Below are 22,711 nucleotides of genomic sequence, written 5' to 3' on the forward strand. Positions count from 1 at the left end.
GGTTGGTGGAGATGGAGGAGATTTCTTAGCCCTAGAAATTTAGGGTCAAGTGGTTGAGAGAGGGAGATAAATGTACACAGTTTTTTCATGGGGTGGCCAATTCCAACAGGCCCAACAATCGTATCTCTATGCTGGAGGTGGATAGGGTAATTTATGAGGACCCACAGAATATTGGTACACAAATGGTGAATTTCTGTCAAAATCTTTATAAGGAGTAGTTTGATTGGAGGCCAGAGTTTAAAGGGCTAGTCACTATTTCTGAGGAGGATATCAGTTGTTTAGAAAGATTATTTGGGGAGGACGAGATTAAGGAGGTGGTGTTCAGTATGAATGATAACAAGGGCCCAGGACCGGACAGATTTTCTTTTGCATTCTATAAGGCTTGTTGGGATGTGATACGATCGGACATTGTGGATGTTTTTGCTTACTTTTTTCAGTGTGATAGATTCTTGAAAAGCTCTAATACCACATTTATTGTGCTGATCCCAAAAAAATCAAGAGCGACGGACATTAAAGACTTTCAACCTATCAGTCTAGTAAGTGGGGTGTATAATATTATTGCAAAGGTCTTAGCTAATAGATTAAAGGAGGTGTTGGAAAAAGTGGTATCTAAATTTCAGAATGCTTTTGTCAAAGAGCCACAGATCTTGGATTCCGTACTCATAGCAAATGAATGCATTGATTCAAGACTACGTCAAATGGCTCTAGGAATGCTATGTAAGCTTGATATACAAAAGGTCTATAATCACGTGAACTGGGGTTTCCTATTGTATATGCTCAGGCGATGTGGTTTTGGGGCCAAGTGGTGCCAATGGATTCAATTTTGTATCTCTACTGTCTCTTTTTCAGTTTTGGTGAACGGCACTCTTGAAGGTCATTTCCGGAGTAGTAGAGGTTTGCGACAAGGGGATCCTTTGTCTCCATTACTGTTTGTTATTGTAATGGAGGCATTCAGTAAAATGGTTGAGAAGGCTGTGGGAGAGAGTTTGTTAAAGGGCTTTAGGATTGGTCAACGGCAGATATCTCATTTGCTATTTGCAGATGATACTTTGATCTTTTGTGATGCGGACATTCAGCACTTCAAGAACTTGCGTCATTTACTTTTGTGCTTCGAAGCCATATCTGGAATGAAGATAAACTTGGGGAAATCTGAGGCTATCACTGTCGGAGAGGTCGATAACGTGGAAGGGTTGGCTGCTACATTGGGCTGTAGGGTTGCGTAGTCGTCTATGAAATATCTTGGACTCCCACTAGGAGCAAGGTTCAAAAGTAAACACATCTGGGACAGTATAGTAGAAAGGGTGGAAAGGAGATTAGCGGGTTTTAAGTATATGTACCTCTTAAAGGGAAGTCGCCTTACTCTTATCAAGTCTACTCTCTTGAATCTTACCACTTATTTCTTGTCTTTGTTTCCCATTCCTGTTATAGTGGCTAAGAGACTAGAGAGGATCCAAAGGGAGTTCCTTTGGGGAGGGTTAGGAGAGGATAGGAGAGGAAATTTCATTTGGTCAATTGGGGAGCAGTTTGTTCTCCCACAAGGGTTGGGGGGCTCGGATTGATGAGCCTTATATTGTTTAATAAGGCCTTGTTGGGTAAGTGGTTATGGCGATTTAGGGTGGAGAGGGAGAGTTTCTGGAGAGAAATTATAGAAGAGAAATATGGTATTTTGGAGGGTGGATGGTGCTCAGTTGAGAATCATAGTACCTACGACGGTGGAGTGACTTTCAGAATAGAGTGACCTTTGGTGTGGGAAATGATAATACTATCAGCTATTTTTAGGATGATTGTTGGTGTACTGATCAATCGCTAAGGAAGAGATTTCCTTCTTTGTATCGTATTGCCGTGATGCCATCTGCTATAGTGAATGATGTATTAGATACACATAACGGGAGCATCAGCTGGAGCATTGTTTTTGGGAGGGGATTACAAGATTGGGAAGTGGATGATTATATGTTGCTATTGACCCCTCTGTATGAAGTGCATATCAGGGTAGGAGAAAGTAATCGCATCAGGTGGATGCTGGCAAGGGTTGGCATTTTCTCATATTGCACTTATTTTAGATCCTTATTGGGATCTGCGGAGAATTCATTCCCAGGCCGTGTTGGGTAAGTGGTTATGGCAATTTGGGGTGGAGAGGGAGAGTTTCTGGAGAGAAATTATAGAAGAGAAATATGGTATTTTGGAGGGTGGATGGTGTTCAATTGAGAATCATGGTACCTACGACGGTGGAGTGACTTTCGGAATAGAGTGACCTTTGATGTGGGGAATGGTAATACTATCAGCTATTTTAGGATGATTGTTGGTGTACTGATCAACCGCTAAGGGAGAGATTTCCTTCTTTGTATCATATTGCTGTGGTGCCATCTGCTATGGTGAATGATGTATTAGATACACATAACGGGAGCATCAGCTGGAGCATTGTTTTTGGGAGGGGATTGCAAGATTGGAAAGTGGATAATTATACGTTGCTATTGACCTCTTTGTATGAAGTGCATATCAGGGTAGGAGAGAGTGATCGCATCAGGTGGATGCTGGCAAGGGATGACATTTTCTCAGTTAGCACTTATTTTAGATCTTTATTGGGATCTGCGGAGAATTCATTCACTTGGAAGATGGTTTGGAAGTGTAAATTGCCTCCAAGGGTGGCGTTTTTACTATGGACGGTAGTGAGAGAACAAGTTTTAACGACGGATAATCTTCGATTGAGGGGGGTTCATATTACAGATTGGTGTCATATGTGCAGAAAGGATGTAGAAACGATTGACCATTTGTTTCTCCATTGTGATGGTGCTCGTTTGTTATGGAATGATATTCTGACTTCTCAACATATAGATTAGGTTATGCCAAGGTGTATGGAAAATATGTTGAAGGAATGGAGGAAAAAGTTTTGTGACAAGGACAGCAAATTTGTTTGGGACCTTATTCCAGGTTGCATTGTTTGGTGCGTGTGGAGAGAAAGAAACGGGCGCTGTTTTGATTATCAGATATAGACTTTAGAGCATGTAGAGAATTATTTTATATGACATTGTATAATTAATTTAATGCTGCAGCTTCTAGTCACATTGATGTGCTGCCCAATTTCATGACGTTTATTTCTTTTTTAAGCGTATAATACACTTCTTGTGTATTACCTTTTGATTAATAAAATATTTGATCACTTATCAAAAAAGAATAATAGACCTGTTTATTAATATGACTGGCCTTTTAATTGTGAGATGCAATCATACCCTTGTGTTTTTCCATGCTTTTGGGCATTATGCATGGAATTTCGTTTTATTTATTTATTTCATTAAATTTGGTTTAAATATCTGTAGTAGAATTAATTGAATAATAGTTTTCTCCTTGTCCAGAAAATTTCTGATAGGATCCTGCTGCTTTGTTGCTGAAATAGATCTATATTTGTACTGCATGGAACAAACAGGAAAAAGGAAATTCAATAAATTACAGAGCATTCGAGAAGCCCTGCTTCTCTCTCAAGACAAGACCCAAATTCTGTCTGAATGAAATGAAATTACCCTCCCACTATTTATAGCTAGAAGCCTATACAATTCGTTATACTAAATTCCCCGTAATAACCTTCCCCTATTTTAACTAACCCAATGGAACTAGAAGCTCTAAAATTCTTGCTAACAGTGTTCTGGTTGCTAACTGCATCACATGTTAAATTACACTGTATTTGGTTGACTTTTAATAGTGATGTAACTAATAATTTACAAGAACTATTAGGCATATCAGCAAACATTGAAACTGACATGTTTAAATTGTCAAAACTATTGTATTTTTATATCTTGGTTCTTTTTGAAAACTGATGTCTAAAAGTTACCACTTACTAGGTTCTTGAAAGTTATGAACGTGCATACAGTAATATGGTTCGTGTTCAGCAACTATCTGAATTGGAGGAGGTATGGACCCACATATCATTTTACGTTATTTTGCTGTTTTAACTGGACTTACTCTTTACATTTTGAAATGATATCATCCTATTGAGAAATGTCTGCTGCTTTTTCGAATAGGTCATCGATTACTGTACTCTTCCTGTGGGGAACCCTATTGCTGAGGACCGGAAGGCTCTTATTCGAAACATGTGGAATGAACGAATAAAAGGAACAAAGAGGAATGTTGAGGTAATCTCTCTCTGCTGGTTTTTGTTCTCATCTATTTTCTTTTTAAAATCAGTCAATTTGATGTTATAATGGCAGTCAGCTATTAATGTGGAGTGGATATTGATTTCTATTGTCAAACAAGATTTCACACTATTGCCTACATCTTGTTTTCCTTTGTAACAGGGTACTATATTTTCCTCATTCTACTGTTGAGTGCTTGAAATCTTAATATTTACAGGTCTGGCAAGCGCTTTTGGCAGTCAGGTCTCTTGTTCTACCACCCACACAGGATGCGGAGACATGGATCAAGTTTGCCTCTCTGTGCCGTAAAAGTGGAAGACTTAGTCAAGCTAGATCAACCTTACTTCAGCTTTTGGAGGTCAGAGATGCATATTAGTGGAATTTTGTGGACATTTTATGCCATTTAATGGTTTAACTTTTCTTTTTAACAATTGCAGTTCGATCCTGAAATAACTCCTGAAACTGTACGTTATCACGGAGATCCTCAAGTAATTCTTGCTTATTTGAAATACCAATGGTCACTTGGAGAGGATCATAGGCGTAAGGAATCCTTCACTCGACTGCAGGTGAGCTTTAAGTTTATTTAAGTGGTAAATGCTTAGGATAGCTGCTCAGTTTGGGTTCCAATAATCTCTGTAATTTCTCTGTTGTAGGATTTGACCAAAGACCTCTCAAGAACTCCAGTTCTTCGACAAGCTTCACAGTCTAGCTTATTGGGTAGTTCAAATGTACCTCTCCTTGCCCGTGTGTATCTTAAACTAGGAAATTGGCAGTGGGCACTTTCTTCAGGTTTGAATGACGATTCTATTCAAGGTGATCAGTCGAACTCCACTCAACAACCCACCTAATGCGTTCAGAAGTGCTACTCATTGTGCAACAAAGTGGGCAAAAGCTTGGCATAGATGGGCCCTTTTCAACACAGCAGTAATGTCTCATTACACACTGAGAGGTTTACCCAATGTTGCTGGACAGTTTGTCGTTGCGGCAGTCACTGGATATTTTCACTCCATAGCTTGTGCTGCACATGCCAAGGGAGTGGATGATAGTTTGCAGGTAACTCTTTGAAGCTTAAAATCCTGTCCTCCATAAGCGTAGTCAGCTGCTACTTGAAAAGTTACTACTTCAATTGAATGGTTCTAATCTTCCACTACTATTGAGCTCACATAAAAATATCCAATATGAACTTGGGGTCAATTAATTTTGCTGTCTAAAGCAACGTTCCTTTTTAACAACAGTCACTTTTTCAAGGTAACTGCATTTGTTGTCATTCTTTGCCTGCTCTTGTTGGATTTTGTCTTTAGGAGTTCAAGCATTACTATTATCTATAAATTTTATAATGTTAAATGATTTTATCAATATTATTTCGAATTTATTTCTATAGGTGCTACCTTTTACCATCTCAGAAACTTGACTATTTTATTTTTTCTTTCTTATTTTATCCTACATCTGGATTGCAGGATATTTTACGTCTCCTCACTTTGTGGTTCAACCACGGAGCTACTTCAGAGGTCCAAATGGCATTGCAGAAAGGATTTTCGCTGGTTAATATCAACACGTGGTTGGTTGTTTTACCTCAGATAATTGCGAGGATACATTCCAATAACCACGCTGTCAGGGAACTAATACAGTCACTGTTAGTACGGATTGGCCAAAGTCATCCGCAGGTTTGTTTATGTGTTGTACTGTTGTATCATGCACCTAGATTCCTCTGATTAATGAGAAACTTGTTGCATGTTTGTTTAAGTTTAAAAAAATTATTTATAAACCTACTTGTAATTAAATTTTTTAAGACAAATAATTCTTTCAATGGTCAGAGTTGAAAATAGGTTACTTAAAAACTAATACCTTCTTGATTGTCAAAATAAGTAATTGTTTTACTCATAAGAAAGGGAAAAGTAACATTTCAAATGCGTTTGGTAACAGAAATTGACTTTAATGCTTAGCCGAACGCGCTCTTATAGGACAGTCTCCTGAAACAAGAAGTATGAGAAAGTTTTAATCAATGTTGTTGAAAACTGGAGTGGCCTGCCGGTTACCAGTTCCAAAGACGGGTCCACAATTTAAAAAATGCCTTTAAAATGAACTGGTCATGGTTCTCCTTGTTTTTAAGGGTCGATATAATGAAAAAATAAATTCACATGCATGCAATGACTGCCTGCCTGCTAATTAATTGCACTCACTAGGGCAGCTCTATTTATAGCCTTTCCTTCTCCTATTGCAATTGATAAATTTTGATGTGGAACAAGTGCAATCATACATATTGGCTGTTGTACAGTTGCACTGCAATGAGGGGGAGTGAAAGGGAAATACTCCATCAAAATGTTTGCCCCTTCTTATAATTTGATTAATTTCTCAAGAATGAATAAAACTATTAAAAATTAATATATCCAAAAATTAGTATAAATTTTGAAGTTTACACTCTTTAAAACATTACTTGTATAATAATTTAAGACCATTGGCTCCACCCCGGTTCGCTTGCTGAATCTTTTGTCCCTTGACCCTCTTATCTTTTCAGATCGATTTCCAGACCAGTTAAAACATTGGTTTTAATTTCATTTCCATTACATTTGGACCTTAGGAATTGTAGAACATGCTAATTATACTGTTGTTGATGTAAAAATACATCTCTGAAGTGTAGAGCATTGGAGGAATAATAACCACTGTTGAATTGGAATTGAATGGATAACCTACCATTTTTCAACAATCTTGATTATATAAATTAAACTTGTCCATGATGATAGAATCTTTACGTTGTTAAAATCTCTGTGGAGAAGAGATCCAATATTAGATTTTCTTCATACTTGGTTATACACTAGCCGTCAATATGCTTTTCGAGTTGGAGATGTAATTTTTCTGAATTCATTCATGCAATAGAGAACGTAATGTGATTTGCAATGGCTAATATTTCACTTTCAAAGAATTTAATAAGAGAATGGTAAAGCTATGGTTATATCATCGTATGGTGGAAAATGTTTTACTTTAATGCATTCAGTCTCTTGATCTGAGAGAGTTAAATAATTATTTGAGATCATCAAGCTTTTTACTGTAATTAGAGAGTTTTGAAGTAATTCTTGAAGATCTTGAAGAACGAAGCCTTAGTTAATCTTCCATTCGTCTAACTTTCTTTGAGCTTGCAAGATACTTTTAGTCACTTGTAAAATGGCATGAGATGTGGCACGAAGCATTGGAAGAGGCAAGCCGCTTATACTTCGGGGAACATAACATTGAGGGAATGCTCAAGGTTTTGGAGCCATTGCATGAAATGCTCGAGGAAGGAGCAATGAGGAACAATACTACCATAAAAGAGAAAGCCTTCATTCAGGTTGTCCATTGTTTCCACATTCTTGGACATATATCATATCTATTATGATCAAAGTGTAGAGGACAATATTTAACCATGGCTACTTTGTTCTCATGAGTGTCAATTGCTTTATAGGAATCTGTACACATCAATTGAGAAATATGACTTGATTTCTATGAATTAAGCTGAGAAATATTCTTCATAATCTCCATTTGATGCATGTTAATTATGGTACAATATTTATTAAGAACCCTCACATGCTTCAGGCTTACCGCCATGAATTGTTGGAGGCCTATGAATGCTGCATGAATTATAGAAGAACTGGAAAAGATGCGGAAATTAATCAGGTATTTGCGTGAAGAAATTCTGATATGCACTTTGATTTGTTTAGCTAGATTGCAAGTGTCTCGAGATGTTTCGGTTTTTAAGATGAAACTGATTAGTAAGAAGAAAGAATTATAGTAAATTTTTTTTTGGGGGGAATTTCTTTATTTTTTTTCATCCACGCCAAGATATTGCTAATCCTTATTATTCTCAGAACCCTCGACGTGATCTTCACATTATTTTCATTGCATTTGCAGCTTGGAGATTCCAAAATGTAGCACTCTACAGTGTCTAATAATATCTTGCATCAACACTTTTGACTGCCATAATCAATAATATACGTACCAATATTTGATTGTCTTCACATTGGTTTTAGAGATAATTGTAAAGACCAGTAGAAAAAGGGAATGGACAGATTCAAAGAAAGACGCGTGTCCACATGTAGGAATTGGTTTTTTTTCTTGTCCACCTTCAGGAGTTGACGAGAAACATAAAATTGAGCTTCAGATAATCATATCAAGTCTGGGGCGAGCATCACTATGAAGTGTTTTTTTTTTTTTTTTTTTTTTTTGTGGTGGGGGGGGGGGGGGGGGGGGGGGAGTGTTCTTTTATTTGTTCATATTTATTTTCCATTTAGTTGAACATGAGGTAAAAACTGTGTTTTCACTGAATTGGATACCTTTTTTGGACGAAAGTGTCCAGATGGACATTATTGCTAGAAAGATAGAAGTTTGAGGGCCTATTTACTCAAAAGTAGAATGATGTGCACTACACTACACTTTTAGCGTACAAACTCGGCTCACTTGCAGTTCAATAATAATGTTATTCTCTTTTTCTTAAACAGCTGTCATGCCCGTGATAAAAAATAATAAAATAAATCAGTTGCTCATCATATGCTCGTCGTTTTTGTGATCATTAGTGAAAGATGGTTAGGTTTTGATTCAACATTATATATTTGAGGAAAGATTTCATTAAATTAATTATCTACAACATTTGAACTAGTATGCATGGACTTAGCGTTGGGGTGTTTTCATCGTCATAGGGTATTCAACCGTCTGTAAAGAAATGTTTTTAGTGCGCATACTTTTATATTGCATTCAGTGGTTTTGGCTCACAGAGCACGGCTCAACGCCTTTCGATGAATTGACAAAATTTTCTTATCAGGCTTGGGATCTCTATTACCATGTATTCAGGCGGATTGATAAGCAGCTTCAAACTCTCACCACCCTGGATTTGCAGGTAAGAAAAAAGTTTTGTAGTTATTGGTATATGTTATTGTTGAGATATTAATTATATATTTCTGTAAAAAACAGTCTGTTTCTCCAGAACTTCTGGAGTGCCAGGATTTGGAACTGGCCGTTCCTGGAACCTATATAGCAGGTATAGTCGCAGTAGTGATTGGAAATATTTAAGGAAACATAACATCTGAATTGAACATCACTCATGACAGATATATTTGTTTCCCCAGATTCACCAGTGGTGAAAATTGCATCATTTGTGCCCCAGCTTTCTGTCATCACATCGAAACAACGACCTCGTAAGTTGACAATTCTTGGGAGTGATGGAGAAGAGTATACTTTCTTGCTGAAGGGGCATGAAGATCTACGACAGGATGAACGTGTCATGCAGGTTATATTTCCTATCTAACTGTACTATTGTTCATTTTGGATGGTGATGCAGTTCTGTTATAGCATTATGCAAAAAATGCTTGTGCGATCTTGGGTCAAAACTGTCATAATGATTCCATTTTCTTTCTCATCATTTATCGGCTTCTTTTAAATGAGGTTTGAAGTTCAATTCTTTGCCAGCTGTTCGGTTTGGTTAATACTCTGCTAGAGAACTCTCGGAAAACTTCAGAAAAAGATCTTTCTATTCAAAGATATTCCGTCATTCCACTGTCTCCAAACAGTGGACTGATAGGATGGGTTCCAAATTGTGACACCTTGCACCATCTCATCAAAGAGTACAGGGATGCTAAAAAGGTTCGTTTGATGCCTCCCATCTAGGTATTTTGTCTGTTTTTATTAGGCAGATCCATATCCTGACTATGTCTGCTTGTTTTCGGTATTAATAGTTCACTCTAAACCAAGAGCATAAGCTAATGCTTAGTTTTGCTCCGGATTACGATCATTTACCTCTTATAGCAAAGGTGGAAGTGTTTGAGTATGCTCTACAAAATACAGAAGGCAATGACCTTTCAAGGGTAGGCATTGTTTGATGCCTGTATATATGTGCGCAGTAATATGTTTACTGGTTTTTTTCTGAAATTGCTTTGTGGAATCCTCAATAGGTTCTCTGGTTAAAAAGTCGTACTTCAGAGGTTTGGCTGGACAGGAGGACCAACTACACAAGAAGTTTGGCTGTCATGAGTATGGTAATGTTTCTTCTTTCATTTGGTGCAGTCTCAGCAATTGCACTTTATAATTTTCATTTTTTTACACCATTGCACCAAACACGCTTCCCTATTCTAAGTGCTTGTTTGTCTTACATTATAATTTGGTCACAGTCAAACTTTAATTTTAACCATACACTTTGTCGGAGTTGGCACCCACTTATCCACCTCTCATTCTATCACATAATAATTTCAGCTTATAATAAAACCCAAGCAAGCACTAATATATCCCTTTCGGGGTGAGCCAGTTTTCTGCATGCTGACAATAGTATTTTGCTCACAAAATAAGTTTACGTCTCTGGTTGTGGCACGCTGGCATTAGTGACATCTCTGTTTACAAGACCGTTATGACGTTGATACCTATGAGTCTCTTCAATATAAAAATGCATAAAATTAAAAAGAATTGTTGACACCTCACACTTCACAGATGAAAAAATAAGAGACTACAACCCATTTCCCCATTTTATTTTGGTGCCCCCAACTATTCTGGAGGAATCCCTGTTTACCTCTCACTGTAACGAATTTTAACAAGTTTGTATGCGAAATAAATCCCTGAAATTTATACTGCTGGCTGAGCTGCATCTTGCATGCTTAAATCTGATGGGTGACCTATCAATCTCCTAATGTATTCTAGTCATATATCTCAATGATCATCATTATGCTCATAATATGCACGTGTAGCTGGGTGTAGACATTATAGCCCACATATTCACACATCTTTTCTGACTTCTCAGTGGAAAATTTTTCTGAAATATTGGCTTCACTTGTCTTAGGTTGGTTACTTGCTTGGCTTGGGTGATCGACATCCAAGTAACCTCATGCTTCATCGATCCAGGTACTTTCGTGACCAAATATACAATTGGTGATTACTAAGGTTATAAGTTTTTTCTTACATATGATGTTTATCAGTGGGAAGATTTTGCATATTGACTTCGGAGATTGCTTTGAAGCATCAATGAACCGGGAGAAATTCCCTGAAAAGGTACTTTATCCTTATATAAGTAATTTTTTTGGAACAATCTTCCACCTTTCATATGTTTTAGACAAAATTAATTCTTATTCACTTTTAACAAAGTAAAAATGGTTTGATATAGGTCCCTTTTCGGCTTACTAGAATGCTTGTTAAAGCTATGGAGGTCAGTGGTATTGAAGGAAATTTTCGCTCAACTTGTGAAAATGTCATGCATGTTCTGCGTACAAATAAAGACAGTGTTATGGCTATGATGGAGGTACAGTCTGAATCTGCTCTACTTACCTTTGGAATGTCCTGGTTTGACAGGTTTAGTACACTATTGGTATATTAGGACGTTCAAAATATTTATTGTAGTTATGGTGTGATAGGGAATAACTGTGTTCAGTTCTGTGTTTTATTTACTGTAGTTATTTCTGCTCTTTTGTTCTGCACTTTTCTCTTTTCTTTTGAGATCAGGTTCTTATTCATTACTCCCGTCTCATATCAAATGTTTTGTAAAAGTGCGAACAGTTATGATTTGTGATCAAACCCCTAAGTAACTATTTAAATACATGGCTCCTAGTTTCATCCTCACACCACTGGAAGACATCACCAACACCATCTCCATTGCTGGATGTCACCAGCACCTCTCTCCTCTCTGAACTTTGAGGAATTTGAATAATACTCACTGTCCTTGCTTTTCCTGCGACTGGCAAGGGAAAAAAAATAGTGAGCTTGCATTTAAGTATGATGTGTTCCTGATTATTAATAATGATATTGGTATATTGTTCCAGAAGCAGGTGGATTTATGCCTACGTGCTTGCTGAGAATAGGTTGGTAAAAGACGATGTCATTGATGGCTTTGATGGTTGAGTTTTTATGGTAGTGCTGGATAGAATGGCGATGAAGGTTGCATGGATTGTTATAGTTGAGGTGGTTGATGATATTGCTGAATTGTGTTCGGCTTTATGTAGTAATAATTAGCTGCTTTGGTGGTAGTAATTTTTGGATTAGGTTGGTGGTCATTGTGATGGGAATTGGGTTTGTTCAAAGAGAAAACTCCGTTTTAATTACCTTATCCCTTTCTTTTTCTTCTGGTTAGCACCATAGAGAAGCTTTTTATGACTTCTTTACAAATCAAAGTCAAATTTTTGAGTCCGATGGAGCAATGAAAATTTTACATCTATTCATCAATTTTATAATTGACCTTTTTTTTTTTTTTACCAGGCGTTCGTGCACGATCCCCTAATAAATTGGCGTCTTTTCAACTTCAATGAAGTCCCTCAAATGTCTACTCTTGCAAGCACGCATGTGCCACCTGTTGTGAATAGTGAGGAATCAGCCCCAAATGGAGAGCTGCTTCAACCACCACGAGGTGCTCGGGAAAGAGAACTCCTCCAGGTACTGATTGATTTGTCTTACTAATCAACTAGCCTGATTATCTATCAAACAAAATAAGGAGAAAACCCTCCAAACAGTACTACCGGGGCTTATGGGTTCGATGATCTTATTGTAGGCTGTGAATCAACTAGGCGATGCTAATGAGGTTTTGAATGAACGAGCTGTGGTGGTTATGGCACGGATGAGCAACAAACTAACTGGGCGTGATTTCTCTCCATGTTCTTCGTTGCCATCTACTTCTATTCAACATTCGCTTGACCATAGTACCCTTATTTCCGGTGATACTCGTGAAGCTGACCATGGTTTATCTGTCAAATTACAAGTGCAGAAGCTAATTCTCCAAGCAACGTCACATGAAAATTTGTGCCAAAATTATGTTGGGTATGATTTCTCATCTCTCTAATTCTGTTCTTTAAGGAATTGTTTATTTTGAACTTTTCATAAACTGCTTTTGAATGAGAGAATTGACAAAACACTTGCAATTTGTCAAAGTTATCTGAACTTCTGTATGCCAAAATACTATTTGATCCGGAAATTGTGGAATAAGAAAGAACATGTTTGACTAAGCTTAAATTTGCAGTTACATGTCTGAAAAAAACTTTTTTTTCTTATCATCCATATTGTTTTACTTGTATCTAATCTACCTACCTGCTCCTCTTGTTTCAGATGGTGTCCTTTCTGGTAAATTGGAGATCTCACCGACCGTGTACAGCCCCAAGCCTTCAGGGTACCCTGGTGATTTATTTTTCTTCTCTATGTTATCCTTGTAATATACAAGTGCTTATAAACTCCTCCGAGCACAGAGTTGTTCCTGGATTACCTCCCATGGCATTTATGAGTTATGTTGGCTCTTTGATGGAGTCGAGTTGATTATATATAGATAGCATATGTTACTGCTGAAACATTGTGAAATATGAACAGGTCTGGTTGGGATTTGTTGTAGTCTTTTATAATATGTATATAATGTACATAAATAGAGATCTGTTTGTCATTTTAATGATATTTCAAATTCAAATTGTGCATTTCATATCTATGGTTGATTTGATTTGTTCCTTTTTTCTTTTTTCTTTTTTTTTGCAATTCATGCGATCCTATAGGTGCCGAGACAGAAGATCTAAACGAACAAAGAAGTTATTCTCACTTCGTTCATCAAAAGAAAAATGTTTTGAGATAAATGAACAGGACAGGTTGCCGAGGGTTGTCAAATCTGAACTGAAGATCTGAATTACTTAATCGGGATTGTTCGGATGGTGGTGGTGAGATGAGTGACAGAAAAGGTAGAATTTTTAAGGAAAAAGAATGGTAAATTTGTCGTGGTTGTGGTGCGGTGAGGGTGTTGATATAGGTGGTGGGTTGTTTTGAGGTGGTGAGACGAGGTGATCATAACCTTCCCGTCAGGGTAGATGGCGCTGATGGTGGTGGTAATATCATGGGTTTGAGGTGGTGGTGGCGGCTGTGCAGATCGACTTCGATGATGGTGTAAGTAATAGAGATTGGTGTGGGCAATGGTGATGAAAATGAGATTGTTTCTGGGTCAGGTAATTGATTATGGTAAAGGGTGATCGGTGGGGGCGGCTGACGGCTAGGCGGCATGGTGTTTTGCATGGTAAAACTTACAAAAAATGTAGCAAATATTTTTTTTTTCAAAGATAAAATGTTGAATAGATTGAATTGAATTTTTTTGTGTATTAAAAAAAAAAAAAAAAAAAGTCTATTCAGCCTTTGGTTTGGATAGTGCCACCTCATCAAGTCCCTACATTCACGTCCATGGCTCACCTAATGCAATCGGCAGTTCTATCGTACGCCCAGGTCGATCCTAACATCTTGGGTGGCTTATGCAAACTTTAAATATGGAGCTCCTATGTGGATAGATTAGATATATTATAATTATTATTATTAAATAAAAATATTCAGAGTATCAAAAATAATAATTTAAAATTTGCAAACGTATAAATTAAATTTATTCTTATAGAATTTTTTGATATGACATTTGTTTTCATATTTGATTATAGATTTGCGGGTTTTTTAATTCTAAGGTATTGAACATACATAAGCGTAAGGTCGGAAGGTAAAAGATATTTGGACTTTGCTACATGAACATAATGGGCTATATCGGGAGCTACATAATGGACACGCGGCACCTGGGCATTGGCCGAGGTGTCTGCCAAGTGTCCATTATGTAGCTCCTTTTGTAGCTCATCACGTTCATCTAGCATTTTCCAAGATATTCTACCCAAATTTATTAGTTTCAGAGGCTGCTAACTGTTCATAGAAATGCTTCAAAACTCGTAGAATTCTGCCTTGTGCACTGCATTCTGTTCTTTTTATGAGGTGATTTCAACTCAAGTTGTTTCAGATTATAGACAAAATCATCTGCAATATTTTTATTGAGATTATAAACAAAACAATTAGAGTGAAAATTTAAACTCCAGTATAAACATAGAAAAGGGAAAAAAGAATAATAAATTAATTGAAAAATTCCCAAACCAGATTACATAACACATGGAGAAGCATTAATTTAAGGAAGATAATGGGTCAAATTAATTATACACTGAGAAAGTAATGGTTGTGATATATATGTTTGAGATAAGCTTTATGTCATTTATATGTGTTTTTTTTTTTTTTTTAATATTTGTATTTTCAAATTTTGTTAGTTCCTTGTGTTTGCATATAATAATTTTAATTTAAAGAATTTTGTAATTATAATTTTCATTTTTCTTCAACCATTTAATTAATCTTACATAATTTGAGGTAAGCGTGACCTTATACGATCACCTACGCTAGGACCGACCTTGCGTATGCCACGTAAGTGACACCAAACAAAGTAATTAGGGGTGGACACGGTTCCATTTGATTTTAATTATAAGAGAACTAAATCGAAGCATTTACCAATGACTTTTTTATAAGGAAACCAAATTTTTTTTTTTTTAAAGATATGGAACCAAGCTGAAACCGAACCATTTGATTTTGATTTGGTTTGGTTTGGTTCTATTCTAGTTACTTTACTAATGGGGAAAAAAAACAAAAACAAAAAGAGAGAGAGAGAGAGAGAAAAAACATTTGAGGAAGAAGAATTGAAGGTTGAGGATTCAATTTCAGAAAAATACATGAGCGTTGGTGGCTGAGCGTGACGATAGATGACAGGACGCATCGTTGATATCCACGTGAGAATCGGTGTATAAATGAAAAAGGAGATAATGAAAAATAAATTAGGGTCTGAATCTCCAAAATGTATTTGGGTTTCCAATCTCCACAATGAGAAAAAAATCGAAGCATTTACCAATGACTTTTTTATAAGGAAACCAAATTTTTTTTTTTTTAAAGATATGGAACCAAGCTGAAACCGAACCATTTGATTTTGATTTGGTTTGGTTTGGTTCTATTCTAGTTACTTTACTAATGGGGAAAAAAAACAAAAACAAAAAGAGAGAGAGAGAGAGAGAGAGAGAGAGAGAGAAAACATTTGAGGAAGAAGAATTGAAGGTTGAGGATTCAATTTCAGAAAAATACATGAGCGTTGGTGGCTGAGCGTGACGATAGATGACAGGACGCATCGTTGATATCCACGTGAGAATCGGTGTATAAATGAAAAAGGAGATAATGAAAAATAAATTAGGGTCTGAATCTCCAAAATGTATTTGGGTTTCCAATCTCCACAATGAGAAATGAGAAACCGAAAGTGCATGACCTTTTTGTCTTGATTTTCAATTGAATCTTGAATTTTTTGTTGTGAATTATGATTCACTAATTGTCAAGTAAATATATATAATAAAATTTTAAAATTGAATTTCGTTCTTTGTTTGGTTCTTGGTTTTAGTACTAGAACCGAGCCAGAAGTAGAACCATTAATTTTTTATTTTTATTTTTTAATTTTTTGTTTGCAGAAATGTTCAGTTTGCTTTGATCTGGTTTGGTTTTGTTAGAAATTCTTTTGGTCGAGAGAGAGAGAGAAAACATTTGAGGAAGAAGAATTGAAGGTTGAGGATTCAATTTCAGAAAAATACATGAGCGTTGGTGGCTGAGCGTGACGATAGATGACAGGACGCATCGTTGATATCCACGTGAGAGTCGGTGTATAAATGAAAAAGGAGATAATGAAAAATAAATTAGGGTCTGAATCTCCAAAATGTATTTGGGTTTCCAATCTCCACAATGAGAAATGAGAAACCGAAAGTGCATGACCTTTTTGTCTTGATTTTCAATTGAATCTTGAATTTTTTGTTGTGAATTATGATTCACTAATTGTCAAGTAAATATATATAATAAAATTTTAAAGTTGAATTTCGTTCTTTGTTTGGTTCTTGGTTTTAGTACTAGAACCGAGCCAGAAGTAGAACCATTAATTTTTTATTTTTATTATTATTATTTTTATTTTTTAATTTTTTGTTTGCAGAAATGTTCAGTTTGCTTTGATCTGGTTTGGTTTTGTTAGAAATTCTTTTGGTCCCACATTAGCGCGAAAATTCATCCATTTTCAATCATTAGATTTGGAGCTAATCCAAAAGCAGGGAATTATTACAAAAAGGGTAAAATATGAAAAAATTGTAATGACTTCTCTTCAGCTATCGAAATCCAGCCCGTCGATTTGTGCGAGAAATTGAGCTGTTTCTGCTCGAAATTCATCGCCAAGGCATCTGTGAAAAGGAATATCAGGCTTCAAAGTTTCAGAATTGTACTTAATAATGGGAGGTTATCGGTTTCCTTCAAAATACGAGAAACATAAAATTGAAGTAACGGTAAGTTGGAATGCAGATTTACTTTATTAATTATTATATTTTAATGGTTAAATTAGTAGGTTGAAACTCTTCTCTTCTTACGACGTTCTGAGTCGAGCTCTGTAACACTATAATTGGCGTTAAATCTAACAGCCCAATCTTGGAACTTATTATAGTCTATTTTGTAGTTAATTATATTGCCGGTTGAGACTCTATTGATCTTGTCCATGAAATGGGAAAGGAACACCGTAATTGCATAGTTGTTCTGTGCAGATCCTCAACTATATTCGTCTAATTCAGTTTACCTTGCGCACGAAACCAAAATTTTGCCATCAAGGAATTGTGATATGTTTTTCTTATATTCTAATGATTTTTTCAACTTCCAGCTGCATCTGAGTTTTAAGTTAATTGCTCAAGTGAACTCTTTGCATAATGTAAGTTCATTCAAGATTTTCTCGATTTCCAGCCGGACTAACTGCATCTTAGTTTTATGTAAATTGCTTCGAGCTAACGTGACTAATCAAATTGGTCTACAAATCAAATTAATGTGTCAAAGTGCCCTAATATATTATTTCAGGTGAAGAACCTGCTGAGTCTTTGTTTATGAAGGAACTAAGGAGACGAAGGATGACCCCTGCTTTGTTGCTTTAGAAGAAAAACGGGAACATTTAGGGAGAGAGATGTGAAAATTTAGAGAAGAAGACGGGGGTTGAGGTTCCTCGAGAAGAAATGGAGTAATGACTGATTATGAAAGGGATCTATCTAATCAAAGGGAAACATCTGTGGCACTGAATAGTGCAGGCCTTGAGGTAGGGAAATCTTCCTTTTCGTTTTCATTTCATCAACTTTAATAATTCGAAGATTTTCTTCGAAGTAAGCTATGGTGTTTCATGTAGTTTCACTCTCTGTCTCGCTTCTTTTTTTCTCCAAGTTTGGTAACTCTGAAATTATGGTCGCTTCCTTTTGAAATGCAGTACTTAACTTTCTTCTTTTACTTATTTCTGCATTTTGTGCGTTTCTGGGTATCGTTTTTGTTTTTAACTTTTTATTTTGCAGGGTGCTAAGGTCAGCTAGTATCACATGAGAGTGGACAACTATGTTACAACAGTAGTACCAGATCCACAAGTTTTTACTAATATGTTTTAAGTTAGGCAAGAAAACACAGAGATCAAGTGAAAAACCCGGGCTCGAAGTCTTATTAGCACTCATTTGATTCACGGGACAATATAAGTACTGGTTTTGTTTACTTCTAAAATTGTTTCCATGTAAACTTGTGCTTAATGTCAATGTTTGATTTCACGGGCTAAAATTTTACTTACCCTTGGAAGAACTTTCTTTCTGGGGTTTTGGCCATTGATTCCTGTAACCATTGCATTCTTTTCTGCCCTGTATCTGGCGATCTCATTTACTCGATTTTTAATGTTGCTATGTCTTATTTTTTTTATGTCTGAATGTCATTCTCAAAAGAAACTGTGGTTTCTCAGTCTTTTTAATCTCTTCTGATAATGTTTTATGGCTATATCTTGGTTTATTTGAAAATGGGATTGTACTTCAAGGTAAAAGAAATGAAGAATTTTGAAGCTGAAAGCCTGTTATGCAGTGTTCGTTTCACTTAAGATTTATCATAACTTTGGATTCTTGATATAATTTTTCATTTAACTGTCTATGCATGCTGGTACAGACCTGAAACTCGTAAGTGATAGATCTCATTGATCCTCAATGTAGTATAATCATGAATTTGTTCCCCTACACCTGTTGATCGGCATCTAATATGCAGCTTTGTCATATTTCTCTTTTCCATGATTATATTTAAAAAAACACCTGAAGATTATAAAGTACACGTATCGTGCATTTACAAGTTTTATTATTGAAAGGTTCAGAATTTAAAGGATCTTTTGGAGCCTCCATGGATTAATTCTTAATGCTTGTCACATGCTTAAATTTCTATTTTGACATCTGAACATCGTCGTTGCACATTACCTGGTCAATGTCTGAAATGGCTACTTTTCTATTTGTTTTTATTTCCCAGCCAAGTCATATTACCTAATGTATATAAGGGACATAAGAGATTTCACTTGATAAGCTCATATACTGCGAGTTGGTTAAGTAATTTGTCTATGGCGAGCCCATAGTTCTCCTCTAATTATTATTTATATAACGAGTTCATATACTGCAAATTACTTAAGTTAATCTGTTCTATGGTGAGCCCATAAGCCTCCTCTCTTTGGAGCATCTCTTCACAACATCATCTTATTCAATAGGCTCGCCTCTATGAAACCCCATCATGGCTTCTTCTGAGTGCAGTAGGCTCGCCTCTCTCACAGCATCGCCTCATTCAACAAGCTCGCCTGTCTTCATGGCATCGCCTTATCCAACAGGCTCGCCTCTCTACATGGCATTGCCTCTCTAACAACAGGCTTGTCTTTCTACACCTCGCTCCTCTATACGGCATCGCCTCATCCAATAGGCTCGCCTCTCTACACAGCATCACCTCGTCCAACAAGCTCGCCTCTCTTTACGGCATTGGCTCGTCCAACAGGCTCGCCTCTCTATGCGGCATCGCCTCGTCCAACAAGCTCGCCTCTCTTTACGGCATCGCCTCATCTTACAGGCTCATCTCTCTACAGGGCATCGCCTCATCCAACAAGCTCGCCTCTCTACACGGTATCGCCTCGTTCAACAGGCTCACCACTCTACACAGCATCGCCTCATACATCAGGCTTGCCTCTGCATTCAGAGCATCGTCTTTACATCAACTTATCATAGCGGCTTATATATTCAATATATTTCAAAGTCCGACCAGCATATAAATAATATGACTCAGACTTGAGGGACTATATTGTGATTCTAGTATCTTAGAATTACTGCATATTACTGCTAGCGTACACATTATATCACTGCTAGCATGTCATACATTATTTTCATCATAGTCAGTACGTATGTCATGTTATCATCATTTTTATTTTATTGTCGACATCATGTTACTTGCTTCACTATAGCACTACTGATACACTAAGCTGTGCAAGCGTATGATTTACTGTAATATATGGTAGACCTTCTGCACATATCTTGGAGAAATATGATGTCATTATTTACTTTATAATTATGAGCATTTGAAGAAGCAAATGGACCCTAAATTTATTTGGTATATGCGCTGTGGATATATTGTATTGTATTATAGGTTGGTTAGCCGAAATTTCAACAAAATATTTGTAGTATCGAGGCAATCTGTAAGTCCTCGCTTATTCTGACTCGTACACATTTTTGAGGCAGTTCGTAATTCCTAGCTTATTGGATCTACCCATATTTCTGAGGCAATCTGTAAGACCTCGTCTGCATGACAGCTTATATTTCGAAGTCCGACCCGCATATAAACAATACGACTCAGACTTGAGGGACTATTGTTATACATATTTCATATTCGGCCTCATTGGACTTGGCCCATTTCTTTAACCTATTTGGCTCACTTCCATTTCTATATATATGGGTTCACTTCACAACATAAGGTGCGTTCTAAAACCCGAAACCAAACCCCCTCCCGTCTCGGCACTCTTTATCTTCTTTTCGTCCGGCCGTTAACTTGATCGTCGGAGTGCAAATGGTCGTTGGACATTTTTTTCGACCAATGGCCTTTGCATTCTAACGAGGTGTTCCATGCGCAGGTTTGGAGGGGACGAGGTCAGGATTCTGTTGGCACGTTTTTTGAGGTCAACACATTACATTCTTTTCTGCCTTGCATTTGGCAATCTCATTTACCCGATTTTTAATGTTGCTATGCCTTATTTTTTTATGTCTGAATGTCATTCTCAAAATGAAATTGTGGTTTTCCAGTCTTTTTATCCTCTTCCGATAATGTTTCATCGGCATCTAAGATCTATGTTGTCATATTTCTCTTTCCCATGATTATATTTAAAATAACACCTGAAGATTATAAAGTACAGGTATCGGGCGTTTACTAGTTTTATTATTGAAAGGTTCAGAATTTAAAGGATCTTTTGGAGCCTCCATGGATTAATTCTTAATGCTTGTCACGTGCTTAAATTTCTATTTTGACATCTGAACATCATCGTTGCATATTACCTGGTCGATGTCCGAAATGGCTACTTTTCTATTTGTTTTTATTTCCTAGGCAAGTCATATTGCCTAATGTATACAAGGGACATTAGAGATTTTACTTGAATTTGCCTAGCATATGCCTTCCATATGGCGCAATGTTTTTTAACAATTTCCTGTCTATGTTCTGATAATCACCAGCTGGAATTGTCTCTTCTTATTGATTTTGCATTTTTGTGTTTTATTTATTCTGCAGCCTCTTAGACTTAATACTGGTTTTTATTAACTGCCATCCTTTTTCCTGTGCAGTATTTTGGATCAGATTTTGTGCACTAAAACTCTGATTTCTCCACCTCCTTACATTGATCCACACCCTCTGCTTGAAGAGAATATATATCAAATAGCTCCTCGTCAATGCCAGTCTCTTCAACAAGTAAAATATTTATGTTTTTGCCTTCTCCACTTTTTCTAGTAACTCAATATTCATAACATTCTGCATTACTTTTCTCCAGGCGAGGAAACATAAGCGATTCAAAGAGACGAACAGTTTTTGTCAAACAAGGAGAGGAACATACCAGTACTAAAATAATGCCATAAACACACTCACATTTAACATAGATAACACACAAATCTCACGGAAAGAAAAGATGGGTAAAACAAATTAGTATTCGTTCCCGGAGTCACCATCATCTTCAGTTCCCTCAGCGCCAACCTCTTCGTTATCCTTCTCTAGAGAAGCAAGGTCTTCTCGAGCTTCAGAGAATTCACCTGCCTCCATTCCCTCACCCACGTACCAGTGAACAAAGGCCCTCTTCCAGTACTAAAATAATGCCATAAACACACTCACATTTAACATAGATAACACACAAATCTCACGGAAAGAAAAGATGGGTAAAACAAATTAGTATTCGTTCCCGGAGTCACCATCATCTTCAGTTCCCTCAGCGCCAACCTCTTCGTTATCCTTCTCTAGAGAAGCAAGGTCTTCTCGAGCTTCAGAGAATTCACCTGCCTCCATTCCCTCACCCACGTACCAGTGAACAAAGGCCCTCTTCGCATACATGAGATCAAACTTAATGTCAATGCGTGAAAACACCTCGGCCACACTGGTCGAGTTGGAAATCATGCAGACGGCTCTCTGTACCCTAACAAGATCGCCACAGGGGACAACAGTGGGCGGCTGGTAGTTTATACCATGCTTGAAACCAGTAGGGCACCAGTCTACGAACTGGATGGTCTGCTTAGTCTTGATCGTGGCAACGGTGTCATTCACGTCCTTGGGAACTACATCGCCACGGTACATCAAGCAGCACGCTGTAAGTATTATGCCCTAGGTCCAATCGACTTTGGACATAAATACTTTTATATATAATTAATGCAATTAAATGGCAGATCTATTATTTAATTAATAGACAATTAAATAAATAATAGAGTCCGTAGATTCAAATA

The 22,711-nt window shown here is 36.9% G+C and overlaps 2 protein-coding genes and 1 long non-coding RNA gene across 4 annotated transcripts in view; 2 read left to right on the forward strand and 1 right to left on the reverse strand.

Moving 5' to 3' along the window:
- LOC111410685 (serine/threonine-protein kinase TOR-like) overlaps window positions 1-13,521 on the forward strand; it is a 39,601-nt gene extending 26,080 nt beyond the window's left edge. Inside the window, 22 exon segments of the mRNA XM_023041148.1 lie at window positions 3,834-3,902; window positions 4,014-4,124; window positions 4,342-4,482; window positions 4,562-4,690; window positions 4,778-4,935; window positions 4,937-5,177; window positions 5,582-5,803; window positions 5,845-5,861; window positions 7,152-7,446; window positions 7,692-7,772; window positions 8,914-8,988; window positions 9,063-9,129; window positions 9,218-9,378; window positions 9,558-9,731; window positions 9,824-9,952; window positions 10,040-10,123; window positions 10,915-10,976; window positions 11,051-11,123; window positions 11,236-11,370; window positions 12,321-12,494; window positions 12,610-12,875; window positions 13,161-13,521. Coding sequence (XP_022896916.1) covers window positions 3,834-3,902; window positions 4,014-4,124; window positions 4,342-4,482; window positions 4,562-4,690; window positions 4,778-4,935; window positions 4,937-5,177; window positions 5,582-5,803; window positions 5,845-5,861; window positions 7,152-7,446; window positions 7,692-7,772; window positions 8,914-8,988; window positions 9,063-9,129; window positions 9,218-9,378; window positions 9,558-9,731; window positions 9,824-9,952; window positions 10,040-10,123; window positions 10,915-10,976; window positions 11,051-11,123; window positions 11,236-11,370; window positions 12,321-12,494; window positions 12,610-12,875; window positions 13,161-13,179 — 2,883 coding nt within the window. The 3' untranslated portion in view covers window positions 13,180-13,521.
- A 2,928-nt stretch (window positions 13,522-16,449) lies between these two features.
- LOC111410686 lies at window positions 16,450-18,702 on the forward strand. Of its 2 annotated transcripts, XR_002705739.1 has the most exons (3): window positions 16,450-17,230; window positions 17,787-18,018; window positions 18,266-18,702. It is a non-coding gene; the product is annotated as an uncharacterized LOC111410686 (long non-coding RNA). The 2 variants fall into 2 exon arrangements; XR_002705738.1 differs by having other exon boundaries at window positions 16,450-18,018.
- A 3,379-nt stretch (window positions 18,703-22,081) lies between these two features.
- LOC111411063 (tubulin alpha chain-like) lies at window positions 22,082-22,575 on the reverse strand. The gene has a single exon (XM_023041636.1). The coding sequence runs from the start codon at window positions 22,563-22,565 to the stop codon at window positions 22,164-22,166; it is 402 nt and encodes a 133-aa protein (XP_022897404.1). The 5' UTR covers window positions 22,566-22,575; the 3' UTR covers window positions 22,082-22,163.
- Window positions 22,576-22,711: the final 136 nt, after the last annotated feature.

Source organism: Olea europaea, chromosome 15 (genome assembly GCF_002742605.1).
Source record: "Olea europaea var. sylvestris chromosome 15, O_europaea_v1, whole genome shotgun sequence".
NCBI classification, from domain to species: Eukaryota; Viridiplantae; Streptophyta; class Magnoliopsida; order Lamiales; family Oleaceae; genus Olea; species Olea europaea.

What these genes read in the sequence shown, in the direction of transcription:
- LOC111411063 (XM_023041636.1), bottom strand. Translation starts at nt 22,565, where the DNA reads ATGTACCGTGGCGATGTAGTTCCCAAGGACGTGAATGACACCGTTGCC.